The sequence below is a fragment of the Panthera onca genome, chromosome X, assembly GCF_046562875.1.
Source record: "Panthera onca isolate mPanOnc1 chromosome X, mPanOnc1 haplotype 2, whole genome shotgun sequence".
Taxonomy (NCBI): Eukaryota; Metazoa; Chordata; class Mammalia; order Carnivora; family Felidae; genus Panthera; species Panthera onca.
Genome location: NC_138357.1, coordinates 73422182 through 73436267, shown reverse-complemented (window position 1 = coordinate 73436267; position 14086 = coordinate 73422182). Strand labels below are relative to the sequence as shown.

Here is a 14086-nt window from a genome sequence, read left to right as displayed (position 1 = left end):
GCTGGCAGAGGCTTGTCATAGGAAATCCAGGCACAGAATCTGGAAATCCAGAGGGGAGGAAGCAAAGTGTGGCAGAGTAGTCACTGTCAGGACGTCCAGGGTAACAGCTCTAGCTCTGCCACTGTCTAGTCATGTAACCTCAAGTAGGTCATTTTCCATTCTGAGCCTTAGCTTCCTAAGAATGGCAGTTAACAAGAATTGAGAGCTTAATATGCATCAGGCACCGTTTCACTACCTTAACTGCTACCCTCAAAGGGAGCTACTATTATTTAACTCCCATTTTACAGATGAGAAAACTGAGGCACAGAGAGGTTAAGGCACTAGACCAGGGTTGAAAAGCAAGTGAAATAATACAGCACTGGGACTTGAAAGCATGTGTCTTTGAGACTAGTGTTTAGAACACCTTCACTGTAGAGCTATTGTGAAAATTGCATGATATACTTCTGGAGGTATTTGGTAGCAGGCTGGCAGGCTGCTCAGGGAGGATTGTCTTTAGGCTGTGGGCTCTAGCTGCCAGGCTGAGGCTACAGAGCCTGTGCCTGAAAGAGGAAGCCTGGGCCTCAGACATCTAATCTGAGCAGTGCCAGAGTCTTAGGGACAGGCCAGAATCCCCTGGTCAGAAGCAGAGCCCAAGGTTAAGCTACGCTAAAGGCGAAGGGGACTTCAACCCCTGAGACTGCTTGAGAGCAGAGACCATCTTGGTCACTTCTGGATGCTCCTGTGCTCCACAAAAGGAAGTGTTTAATAAATATAGGAAGGAAATGCCACTGTAGAGTGTCTCTTATGTACTGCCACTGCACCACTCCCTCGTGTTCTCTTCACAGCAGTCCCATAAGGTTATCATACTCATTTTACTCATGAGGAAACTGAGGTTCAGAGAGGTGATGTGACTCACTTAGGGCCAAGAGCTAATAAGTAGTCAAGCAGCTCTTTGAATGCAGAGAAGAGCAAAAGAAAAAAAAAAAACACAGGGCCAAGAACCCCTTCTATTCATGGCAGAGAAGGAAAGTATATTTTATTGCTCTAATTATACAATTCTCTGGTGATTGTGGTGGGCCTTACCCCCTCTACCTCATGCTACCTACCTGTAGCAGACAAACAGAACTGACACTGGGCCAGGATTTGGAGTCCACCAGATCTGCATATATATGCTCTGGACTTTCTCTTGACAACCCTGGGGACTGGGCCCATAGAAGCCCTCACCCCTCGTCGGCCTGAACCTAGCAGTCTGGGACTCCTCCACTTAGAACAAAGAGACTGGCAGCAGCTTTCTCCTCCCACAGAGTCAGATGGGTTCTGAGGCCAGCCACTCTCTTAGCTGGGAGGACTCTTGCACTTTTCTTCCTCCAGTGCCCAGCCTGCAAGGGAGGAGTCAATGTGGCAGCCATATCTAATCAGGCCGGGCCCCAAGACACAGAAGCTCCTTCATCTAGGCCTGAGGAGGGGTCAGACCGGGGCTCGGGGAGGGGCCAGGGCAGACACTGAGCCCATCCAGCCGGGACCAGCCCACATTCCTCAGCGGGCCTGAATGGGGTGGGCATACTCAACAGGAAGCCAAGCCCTTCACCAGGAGGGGCTCAGCCGTCATCTGTGCACACAGACAACGGTGAGCAAAGGGCCTCGGCGGCAGAGTCAATTGCACAGAAAAAAATAGCAAACAGTTTGCTTCCTCCTCCTCCCCTATCTTGCCGCACTCCACTTCCAAAGGGAATGTTGGACTCCCGCTAAGTATTTTTCTGCAGACCCGGGGGCAGGCATCCGGAGTCAGCCTTGCTACATTGCTGAAGAGAGATCGATTAGTGTGTGTGTGTGTGTGTGTGTGTGTGTGTGTGTGATGTGTGTGCGGGGCAGGGGGATTCTTTCCACCCAGGGAGTAGTGGTTTTGCTTCTGATTTCTGGGCTCCTGCTGCTCCAGCCCAGAAAAAAAAGAGCCAGGGGGAATGGTAACAACCAACAACAACCATCACCTTAGGCTTTTCTCGTGTATTTTGTCCATCCGTTACTTCATTTGTTCATTCCAAGCACCCTGTAAGACAGGGGTTCTTTTGGCCCATTTTATAAATAAGCAAACCAAGACTGAGAGAGGGTATGTGCCTTGCTCACCACTGACAGTTAATTAGCATGGAAACTGTTTCAGATGAATGTCTTTGGACTCCACAAATGCCGTGTTCTTTCTGTTTGGCCATTCTGCTGCTGACAAGGGCCTCCCTGGCTTCCCTCAGGAAGAGCCAGCCTTGAGAGGCTTGAATCAGTGTTCCAGTAACATTCCAATTTTTATACTTTTTCTCCCACATCACCTGCTTGTTGAAGAAAGTTTGAGAAATGTCCTCAACACATAGAGATAATTAAAATTACCTGTAATCCCACCACTGAGAAAACCACTGTTAGCTAACATGATGGTAGATTTCCTGATAATCTGTTATATACATATATAACCTGGAGATCTTTTTTACATACCTGAGCTGATAGTGAACCTGCTCTGGGTGCTGGGCCACCCTCCAGCCTCCACACCATGTCCTCATGAGGCAAGCTGAAGTGTGGTTCCTTTTCTCCCCATCAGGCCTGCTTGGGTCAATATTTCTTGTTCCCAGGGGGCATACACACACGCCATACTATTTCATCCCCCATGCGTTTATTCATGCCATTCCCTTTGCCTGAAGTCTCTGCCCTCCTGCCTCCTTCCTTCCCTCCTTTCCCTCTCTCTTTCTCTCTCTATATATTGATCATGTTGACACGTGGTAAAAAAAAAAAATCTAATTCACAAAAACTCCAAAGGGACAAAAGGGCACACAGTAAAAAGCAAGGCTTCTCACCCCTGACCTCAACTCCTGTTTCTTGTATATCTTTCCGGAGACATTCTATGTACCAGTGAGCACAGATGTGCATGTATCTCTTGTGAAACACACATGGTCACTGTCCTCACTGTTCTATGCCTCCCTCTTATAACTTCTTGGTTTTTGGATATTCTTACATGGCAGTAGCTGTGGATCTGTCTTATCTGGGTAAAGGCTGTCTAGTGAAGCATCTTATGGCTGTGCCATAATTTATTTAAGCAGGCCGCTAGTGGCTGACATGGAAATGCTTTCTAGTCTCTTGCTGCTACAAACAATGCAACAATAAATATCCTTGTACAAACAACCTTGTGCTTTTGCTCATGTAAGAGAAACTCCACTAGTGGAATTGCTGGGTCAGAGGATGTGCAGATTTCAAATGCTAATACATTTCACTGAAGAGCCCTTCACACAAACCAATTGACACTCTCACTGATAGATGTTTCAAAGGGCCCATATTACCCTCTCTCCTTCCCTTTCTTCACCTGGCCAGTGCCTACTCATGCCTTCAGAGTGGCCTCATCCAGGATGCCTCCAACAAGCATCCCTTCCCAGCACAGCCAGCTGGGCTCTTTGCTTATAGGTCACCTCGTGTCTGCCTCCATGTCGCACTTGCCACATAAGTTTGCAATCCTCTCTTTACAAATCTGTTTCCTACACTAGACTATGAGCTCTTTGAGGGAAGGACTAAGCCTCATTCATCTCTTGCAGGTTCCAGAGTCCAACACACCACAGGCAGAAGGTCAATAAATATTTGTTGAACTAAACCAGTCAACTCTTGAATCCTCAGCTCTGACTACAGAGTGGGCAGGAATGTTGTTTGCTGAATGCAAGTATGGCCTGGGCTGAGCAGTGCCTTGGGCTTGGTTCCCCTGGGTCCATAGAGATGTGTCTTCATGCATTTGGTGCCGAGTCCCCACCTTCTTTCAGGCTGGCCCCTGGGCCATGCTTCAGCCACATTCCTCCAACTATAAGTAGTTACTGTCTCCTAGTCCCCCACTCCTGTGGAAGAACCCCTTTACAATTGTGTGTCTCGTTTCTCCTCTTCTTCCCATCCAAACGCCTGGTACCCTCTTGTCTGTGTGCCCCTTGGGCCTTTAGTGTGTGCCCCTTGGGCCTTCAGAGTTTCCCAGTAGCTGGCAGCCTGTGATACCTATGACCAGAGCACCTGAACAGCATCTAGCTGGAGCCAGCCTGGGCTGAGGACCAGACCCCTACCCACTCCTCACCACACTGGGGCTGGGACAGCTGCTGCCCTCCCCTGCCAAGCAGACATACTCTTTCCATCTCTTCAGAGCTGTCTCCACCTTCCTGAACCTCAGTGTCCTTATCGTTCACCTTTCAGTGAGAATGGGAGGGTCCAGTAACATCCCTAAATGTGAAGGGTTCTGGGGAAAATCTTATCCAAATGTAAGGGATTATGAAGTCCCGCTAATGTTTTAGGATAATAAAGTCTGGAAGAAGGAAATGGGATGTGAGGCATGCAGGGGGCAGCAGAAACCTGCAGCAACAGGCCTAGCACCAAAATCCCATTGTGCAGATGACAATGTCAAGCAGACTAAAAGCCTGCTCCACGCTGGGCCTCATCCGAGGCTGGGGTCAGTGACTGATGGACAAATACCCTCTCAGCTCCATGTTTGTCAGAGGTTCAACCCAGGCCAAAGCGAGATATACTGAGGCAAGTTGCCACATATTTCTCCATCGTCAAGACGAGCATCACTTCCTAGACACAGGCCCTGGGCCTGAGAACAGTCTCTGAAATACTGGGGGCTCAGCAGGCCAAACAGAAAATGGGATAGAGGGTCGCGAGAGGAGAGGAGGAGGGGTGCCAGGGCCTGCAGAAGCTGGGGGTTGGGAGTAGGGTAAGGCTGGTTCAGAAGCACCTGGTTGGGCCAGGACCCCATGGTTTCTCCTGAGCTCTCCAAACATGTCCCCCACCTTAAGCCTACAGTGGGAGAGGAACTCATCCATCCTGTCAGCCAGTGTTGCTGAATGCATCTGAGACAAGCACTGAACGCCAGGCCTATGGAAATGACTCAGAAATAATAGCTTCTGACCTCAAGTGTTCACAGAGATGGGACACAGAGTGGAGGAGCCAGGGGTGTCAGAGAACATTGTTCTCAGGAGCTGGTACATGAACAGGACTTTTTAAAGCATAGATAAAATTGACAGGGCTGGACAGGGCATTTCAGATCAGAGGTCCAGGGACAAATGTAGAAGGATCTAGCCAGAACAGAGGGCTAAGAGAAGGTAGTGCCTTAGAAACGGGAAAGGCCTTATGACAGTTGAGACAGTGTTAGCTAGGGGGACCCCCTCAGGAATCTGGGGTGCTGTCTTGCAAGATATAGTGGTTTAGACTCCAAATCAATGACCAAAAATGTGGAGCTATTTATTCCACAGCCGGGAAACAAGCCCAGAAACCAAGAGGTCTAGTGTGGTGGGTGACACCTTTAATGAACATACCAAATAAACCACTTTTCAAAATGACTGCTTCATGTGTAGCAGCCCGTGAGGCCTGCTGTTCTAGAACCATGGCTCCAGATAGCAATAATGGGTCCCATTTTGTAAACAGAAATTGCCTGACCCTTTGCCATTTGGGGTATTTCATATGGCTAAACATGGGCATAAAAGTGGGCTATGGTGTTGGCCAGGGTGCCACTTGGGATTCTTAGCTACAAACGACAGAAACCAACCCTAGTTAATTTGAGCAAAAGTCTTATTGGAAAGCTATGGGGGAGCTCAGGGAATTGTCTGGGAGGCTGGAGAATCAGAAACTGGCAGGAAAAAGGGAACTGGGTGTCAGAGGGACACAGCCACATCCTACACAGGAGCTTTTGGCCTCTAGCACTGTCAGCACGGTCCCACACTGCAGCCACCACCACCACCACCGCCGCCGCCATGGTAACACAGGAGCAAATGCTCCATGACCCGACTCCTCTGATGTCCTCTCCCTCCAGACCAAAGGTATTGGGCACAAGTGTCGGATGTGCTTAATTGAGGCCCCAGGCCCAAGTCCAGGCCACTCAGAGCCTGGGACCCAGGTCTCAGGCCTTGTGGTTGTCCCTAGTAAGGACAGCCTTACCTCTACAGCATGACCCTCCATAGACAGCCTTCTCCAATACCAGCAGGGAGCTGCAGGCACCAGAGAGGAGTCCCCTTTGGTGGATTTACTAACTGTGAGGGAAATTAGGACTTCTGTTAGGCAAGGGACCAGGGAGGAAGATAAGCAGGCCCCAAGGGTACTTCTAACATACTTCCTGGTGTGGTGCCAGTTAGGGCACAGCAAAGGGTTAACGTCAGGAAAACCACCACAAGCCCACCCTTCAAGAGCCCTCCAAGGTCACAGACGTCCAAATCTCTGTGTCAGCTGAGGTGCCAACCAAAGGCCAAAGGGGAACAGAGAATGGATGTAGGGGACAAAGTATATGTGTGTGTGTGTGTGTGTGTGTGTGTATATATTATATATATATACATTATATATATACACACACACATATATATATATATATATATTATCAGCTTGACCACTTGCAGAGTACAGGACTGTGGCCTCAACCTCTGTTTCCGTACTTGCAGTGAGAGAGTAATCATCTCTCTTTTTTTTTAATTGGGAATTTTTTTTTTATTTCACTTATTTTGTTAATACTCGTGGAAATACAGTGACACTGTAAGAAAAAATCAGGCAAATGAATTATTTCGGATAAAAAAAATCAAAAGCCTCCTTCCTCACTCTTTTCCCCCAACCCCTCATCCCTTCCCAGAGGTAACCACTGCCATCAGGTATGTACGCAGCCTTGCAGACACTTTTATGCATTATGATATACAGTTAGGTTTTGTAAGGTTTTATTTTACATGAAGACTGTACATATTGCTCCACAACATACTTTTTTTTAGTTAACATTAGGTCTTGGAGATCTTTTCATATCAGTACAAGTTTTAACTGCTGCATAGCATTGGTTCCACACTAGCACGTATCTGAGTTGGGCTGAAAGACATGCACCATTTTACATTGTGAAAGACAGCTATTCCCCCAAACTGTTCTCCAAAAAGGCTGCTGTCACATTTCTTTTTCCCCTAGCCCTAACTAGATATTATCATGAGGAAAAACTCTTGCTTTCTGATGGACACAATATGCTTCACTGTTTTGTTAGTTTACATGTCACTGATTGCCAGTGAGGTTTAACATTAACAATATCCAGGCTGGTGGAGCTAAAAACAGCTCTCATAAACTGCCGGTAGGAGCATAAATTAGTACAATCACTTTGGAGAGCAGTTCAGCAATATCTAGTTACGAGGAAGATTCTTAAACGCTAAGACTCCCAAATTTTACCTCCAACCCTAAAGACCCAGACGTTTCATCTCCATATACGTACTTACCCCCAGAGAAACACACATGTGCACAGAGAGACATCTTTTAAGTCTATTCATTGCTGCAAAATACTGGGAAGAACCTAACTGCCCACCAATAAGGGAATGGATAAATTGTGATGATCCATACAACTGAATGTGTAGTATACAGCAGTTAAAATGCATGAACTACAGCTATGTGTATCAAAATGGTTAAATCTCAAACACAATGTTGAGTGAAAAAATCAAGTTGCAAAACGACACATACATTCTATCAATCATGTCCACTTAAAAAACATAAACCTTCTATCCCGGCTATGGATATATACACACATATACATATATACACACACATCTAAAAACACAGACGAGAAGAAAACACACCATTTCCTGGGTAGTGCTTACCTCTGTGGAGGAAGGAAGGTAAATACGACAGGTGAGGAACTTCACTTGTGCTTGAAAAATTCTATTTATTGTAGACAGAAAGAGAGATTGGAAGCCAATATGGCCAAATGCTAAAACCTGTTCACTCTGTGTAAGCGGGTATCTGTATTTGCCACAGCACTTGTCTCGCATATATTTTTCTATTCCTTTTGTGTCACTGTGTTATGGTATATGATCAGCACAGAGGTTGTTATTTTGGAATTTTTTTTGGACCCATCCCCTCTGAGAGTTTTTTGGTTTTTTTTTAAGATTTTATTTCTTTAAGTGATCTCTCCACCCAGCATGGGGCTCGAACTCACAATCCTGAGATCAAGATTTGCACGCTCTACCGAGTGAGCCAGCCAGGAGCCCCGCTCTGAGAGGTTCTATTTTCTAAAAGGGGATTTTAACTCCTTCACCCCTATACTCAGTTTGGACTTATTCCTACCGTTGTTCTTTATTTTTACCATGCTTTCTCATTGTCTCTTTCCTTCCCATAGACTGACAGAGTACTCTCCATTTGACCTTTGCCCCGTAGAGTCGTTTGACAATCACACACTTTATTCCTACTTTTAGAAATCATTACCCTTCATTTTTTGCCACTGTTGGATTCAGCATTTCCAATGACCTTCCAGCTTTTCTACTTTTGGGAGCACCAAAAAAAAAAAAAAAAAAAAAAAAAAAAAAAAAAAAAAAGAAAAAAGAAAAAAGAAGACCCCACCAAACCCTATTTTTGATGCAAGTTCAATGGACTGATTATAAAGTCACTTAGTACCACCATTTTAGACAAAACCAAACAATTCCACTATACCATGTAAAACCAAAAGAAGAACTTTAATGAGCTTTTACGGCACTGCAATTACAGGAACATTAACCCATAACATGCAACAGAAATGATGATGCCTTCTGGACATATTTAACAGATCAACTTGACATTACAATTAACAGCAACATATTCTACTGAAGACAAATGCAACTTATTTCCACTCGGGTTAGAAAATGTATGTTTTTACTGCAATCTCAAGTAGCATTTAGAATGTTTAGTTTTGCTTTTCTAACCTCTAAGAGACAATAGGATTTTTAATGCAATCGCACACAACCGTTTTCACATTGGAAAGAATCACAAGGAATCAACAGGTGTAGATTAATCAACTGATTGGTTTCATTTCAATTGTTAATTTTGAGAGGGCTCCTGCAGTATTGTGGATTTCAGATGGGGAAAATCAACCGACAAAGGAGTAAAGAGCCTTGGCCTTAGAGTGGGGGAGGGAACATGCAGCGGCACACGGGGCAGGTGCCTGACTTCTGAAGCCAGATGGACACGCACGGCTTGTGGAAATAGTGGTGGCATGGCAGCTCAGTTGCCACCTCCCCCTTCACATATTCACTACAGCAGATGGGGCAACACATTTCCTGCCCCACTGCACTGTGATCTTCAGTGACCAGGATCTCAGGAAGGGTGTCGATGCTCTCCTTGCTCGCAGGTGGATTGGCCACCTCCACGTCCACTGCGAGAGACTCTAAGTGCGCGAGGGCTGTTTCCATCGCCTGGGCCAGGCGTTCTTCTAGCGCCATGTATGTGAGAAATTGAGGATCCACGTAGGAAATGGCTTCGGCCACCCCCAACCCATCTGCAAACCCATCAAAGAGGCTCCAATCCACTTCTAAGTCTTCGCTTACGCTGGAATCATCTTCAAGGTTGTTGTTTCCATCCAGCATGAACACTCCTGGCTGCAGAAACTCCTGGCCAGAATCGTTACCCCCCTCGCTGCTGCTCTCATTTTCATTGTACTGGAGCCAAGGAACCTCTCCTTCTTCTGGGGGTGCCTGCTCCTCTTCTTGAAGAGGTGGTCCCCGAACTTCTTCAAGTTCATTGCTGCTACTGCTGTTCGCGCTGGCACTAGCACTGGGGCTGGCACCAGCACTGGCATTCACTCTGACTTGCTCAGGTTCATGCTCTTCTTTCCCTGGCAGAGTCTCCCAGCTTTCACCACTGGATGACAGATTTTGCTCTCGGCCTCGATACTTCCGACGCAGAGCAGCAGTCCACTCTTTGTCACTGTCAGAGTCTTCCTCATAGTATTTGTAGTAATCATCGCTGTACGTCCAGAAGTCAGGGTCGGCCATGGTTCGTCGTCGTCTTGGCACCTTTTCCGGCTTCACTTGGTCATTCCTGGCATCCCTCTTCTCCTCAGGGTACTTTGGCTCAGAGAAGCCACTTAAACTCTCGACTCTGCCTCTTCTGCCTCGGCCATTGGCATGGCCTTCATCAGCATTGGCAGAATCCCTCCACCTGGAAGTACTGTGTGGCATATCATCATCATCATCAGTATCAAAAAATATCTTTGGCTTCACGCAGTTTGGACTTGCCAGATTTCTGATTTTGGGCCTCACCACTGGCTCCTCCGCACTCTTTGGGGTGTTTTCCCCACCACCACAAATACTCACAGGAGCCCTGATGGGACGTGCAGGTAAATTCTGCTCCCGTCTCTCCCTCTCCAGGCTGTCACCAGTGGTTGCCACCTTGCCTTCGGCGGACGTCTGAGGAGCCATGCTATTTGGCTGCAGGAACTCTGCTCTGCTAGCAGAGCATCTCACCACAGGGGTTGGGTCTACCTTGTCAAGCTCCTCTCTCACATCACGGTTAAAGCTAGAGAACTGTGGGGGCACCCCAGCCAAAGACCTTGCCCCTTTCTCTGGGTCATACGGCTTCTCATCTTTAAACTTGCCAGTTTTCCCTCTAACTGGCACTCGCTCAACAGGCCCAGCCCCCTCCTCCTCACTATCATCTGCCCCGAAAGAGTCAACGTGTCCATAAGCCATTCCTCTTCTGCTACCCAAGGCCCTGTACTCTCTCGGTGGGTACCTGGAGTAGTCCTCATTATCAACATTCAGGCTGGTTCCCGAGCTCTCACTGTCTTCCCAACTACGACGAGTGGTGGAAAATGGTGAGCGGCTCCTCTTGGTGGTTTGACTGGGGGCTGATCTGTGCATTGGGACTTCGGATGTCGTCTTTCTCTGGCTGGAAATCCTTTCCTGCTGGTTCATGGATGGCCTGAAACTGACATAAGCATGCCTTCTTCCATACCTCCTGCCTGTATTGGACTGATACCCTCCTGATGGCTTGGGCCATACAGGCTTGCTAGATTCCTGACCCATTGCTCTGACTTTTAGGAGGGTTTCCAATACAGCTGGGGCTCGAGTGGAAAGGCTCCTGCTCCCTGCACAAGCTTTGGAGATGGGAAAGTCAAATCAGTTCAGAATAAAGGAGCAGGGAGATCTATTTTCACTTCAGCAGGCAGGTAACAGAAAGAATAAGGGGCCTTTAAAATTAGTTTCACTTTCTTCTAAGGCCTGAAGTAGCATTCCAGTGACTGTCAGGTGTAGACCTGGAACACATTTTTAATGTTGGCAAAATGATTACAAGACTGGGTTTATAGGAAAGCCAGACCTAGGGGAGAATCTGACAGAAGATGGGCAGGGGTGGGGGGTACTGGATGCTAGCAAGGTGGGTAAAGTGCTGTGGAATTATGCCAACATGGAAGAGGAAAGATTGCTGCGGTTATTTTATAGGGTGTCTGCGTTTTTCTGAGCCCTGCAGACATGCAGGAGAAATGCAAATGGAAATAGGGTAAAAAATATAGATCACCACATGTTCATGAGTGCCTACATGTCTGTCAGGAGGAGAAGGGCAGGTGGAAGGGGGGACCAGCAATCATGCAATGAAGAGATGTCTGTGTTTGGTTTGTAGGGGGAACAGGACAGATGTATTGGGAAGAGGCATTAGTGTCAGACAGAATGAGACCCATTCCAGATGTGGGTATAAAAATGACAGGTGTGTGTAGGGTGGCTTTAGAGGAGAGGGATGTGTTAAGTGTGAGAGAAAGAGAATGTGAATGCACGGTTGTGTGTGCAGCGGCTGAAACTCTGGAGGGACGTGTGTTCCTGTGTCAGTGGCAGGCAAGAAAGGGTACGGTGGCCCTGGATATGGGTGTCCATGGTCTGCGTGTGTGTTCGTCAAAATGGGAGGCAACAATGGAGAAATGTCAGTGTGAGCAAATGCATCCATGGGAGGGACAACACAGGACAGGGATGTGCGGGTGGCTGGTGGGTGGAATGGGGGCCAGCAATGAAAGAAATATGTATATTCATGAATGTGGCTAGCAGGGAGGGGGATGGCATCCCTAGAGAAGGATTTATGTGAGTGTGAGTGTGAGTGTGTCCACTGCAGGAACCAGCGAAGGAGAGCTGTCTATGCACCTATGTAGCAGACAGGGAGGAGGGCTGGGAGCATGTGTGAGGGCTGTGTGAATAAGAGTGTGTGGGTGCATGTGTATGTAAGTGGCATACGAAAGAGGATCCAGCAATCAAAGGATATCCTTATGTGCGTATGTGGCAGGCAGGATATAAGGCAGCCCCAAAAGTGGTATGTGTGTGTATGTGTGTGTGTGTGTGTGTGTGTGTGTGTGTGTGCGTGCTTGCTAGAGCACACAGAGGCAGAAGCAGGAGGGGGCTGCTTCTGGAGGTGTGTATGTGGCAGGCAGTGAGAAGCAGGGAAAGGCATTGGAGGGTGTGACAATTTGCAAGAGGGTGTGTATGTGTGTGTGTCCATGCATGCAAGGGGAAGGGGATGTGCCAGAACCTTGAGTGTGGAGGGAGGCAGGGAGAGGACTGCAATGGAAGGGTTTTGTGTGTGTATGTCTGTGTATGAGTGTATGTAGGTATGCTTGCGTGCATGTGTATGTGCGTGTGTGCATGTGTGTGTATGTCCCTGCCCACACACACAACACACAGAGAGGGGGAGGGGGCCACAATGTCATAATGAGGGACAGGAGAACACTAGCAGCTCAAACAGCATATCCAAGCCAATGTGCCAGGGAAAGGGGAAAAAAGAAAAGGGCATGTGGGGGTCTCATTTTCCCTGAAAATAATTTGTTTTTCTGACAATTATTTTCCTGGCAACAATATATTTACCTAAATATCTTAACGTTTTACCATTCAGCAAACAACTGCAAAATGGGGGAAGAAAGGCCACGGAGTGTTCTGCAAAGGGACCCAGAAGGAAGGAAGGAGGAGAGGGCCCCGACCACCCCTCCCCTCTCAAACAGCGATCAAAGCCATTCGAGTAGGGGCCGCGCCACACGTTAGGGGCTGGGGGACGGAGGATGGAGCCCCCAAATAGGTCTGTGGACACAGGCCTCACTCTGCAGTCAGGTCCTGCGTCCGCCCCACCCCTTCCCGAGGGGCAAGCCTGAAAATCTGTTCGCTAGAGGTCCCTTAGATCCTCGCCCCCGTGCCCTGCCACTTGCCCCACCGCCACGTCTGGATGAATTGAAGAAATAAACAGCCTTTCACTCACCCAGTCCTGACACCCGCACGCTCTCAGTAGGAGCAGAGCTCTCGGACCTCCGACCGCCACGACCGCCAGAGAGGCTGCTCCAGCTCTCCAGCTCCTCCCCCGCCAGACAGCAGCGGGGCGGGCAGCGACTGCGGCGGAGGAAGTGATTGTGGCGTCGGCTGGGGCCCGCCCCCTTGATGTGGCGGGGGCGGCAGCTGCTCTCGACAAATCAGGGTGGGCCCGAAAGCATTATTTCATTTTAAATGATGAAATCGTCAAGGATACAGAAAAGGACAGCGAAAAATGTAACCAACAGCCAGCTGTAACAAATGTTAAACATTTAGCCATATTCCCTTCTGTTCTTTTTTTTTTTTCATGAAATGAAATCTACAAATTCTTTCTGATTAATTCCCATGTAAAAGTAATTATAATAATATATCAAATCCTATGTTGTATGTTATGGTTTGTACTAGAAGTATTAAAAATGTGAAACTATATCTAGGGTTGCAATTTTTAAAAACCTGGTAATTGAAGCAATTGAACTGTTTATGGTAGAATTTGTTGCTAATTGTTTATGGTAGAATTTGTTGTTAATTACAAAATCAAGCCTCTCTATCCAAAAGAAATGATCAGTCATGAAGCACAATACGGGTTCACCATCTGGTAATTGCATTGCAGTTTAAAAATATCATAGCCATACCTTTTGGATTTGTACAGTTTACTGAACTCTGAACTACTTTTTTAAATTGCACTTTACAATACATCATTAATATTTACATCTAATGTAAAGACTCCCCATGTTCACAACAATAGCAAAGTTTTGTTCTTGGAAATAAAATACATCATAGAAGAATGAGAAATATTAGGGGCAACAACATAATACAAATAGGATGTATGTGTAACCTTCAAGCCACTAAACAATATGTAGAACAAAGAGGAAAACCCAGTCTATCAAAGGGCAAAAGTGGGGTGGCAGGCAACAAGAAAGGGTATTTAAAAGCAAAATACCAAAGGGCAGGAATAAATCCAAATATATCAGTATGTAGTATGGGTTAATGCCTATAAAAAAGCAAATTCTCATTTTAAGTATTTTGAAGGAAGAAAGAAAGGAAAGGAAGGAGGGGAAGAAGGCATTTTAAAAAGAAGA

General features: G+C 47.0%; 1 protein-coding gene across 2 annotated transcripts; it reads right to left on the bottom strand.

The window, feature by feature from the left end:
• Positions 1-8416: 8416 nt before the first annotated feature.
• Positions 8417-13094, bottom strand: PJA1 (praja ring finger ubiquitin ligase 1). 2 transcript variants are annotated; one of them, XM_081794003.1, is made up of 2 exons: positions 12961-13094; positions 8417-10990 (listed from the first exon to the last, which is right to left on the bottom strand). In XM_081794003.1, the coding sequence occupies exon 2, from the start codon at positions 10758-10760 to the stop codon at positions 8856-8858; it is 1905 nt and encodes a 634-aa protein (XP_081650129.1). In that variant the 5' UTR covers positions 10761-10990; positions 12961-13094; the 3' UTR covers positions 8417-8855. The 2 variants fall into 2 exon arrangements, with proteins under 2 accessions (XP_081650129.1, XP_081650130.1); XM_081794004.1 differs by having other exon boundaries at positions 8417-10662.
• Positions 13095-14086: the final 992 nt, after the last annotated feature.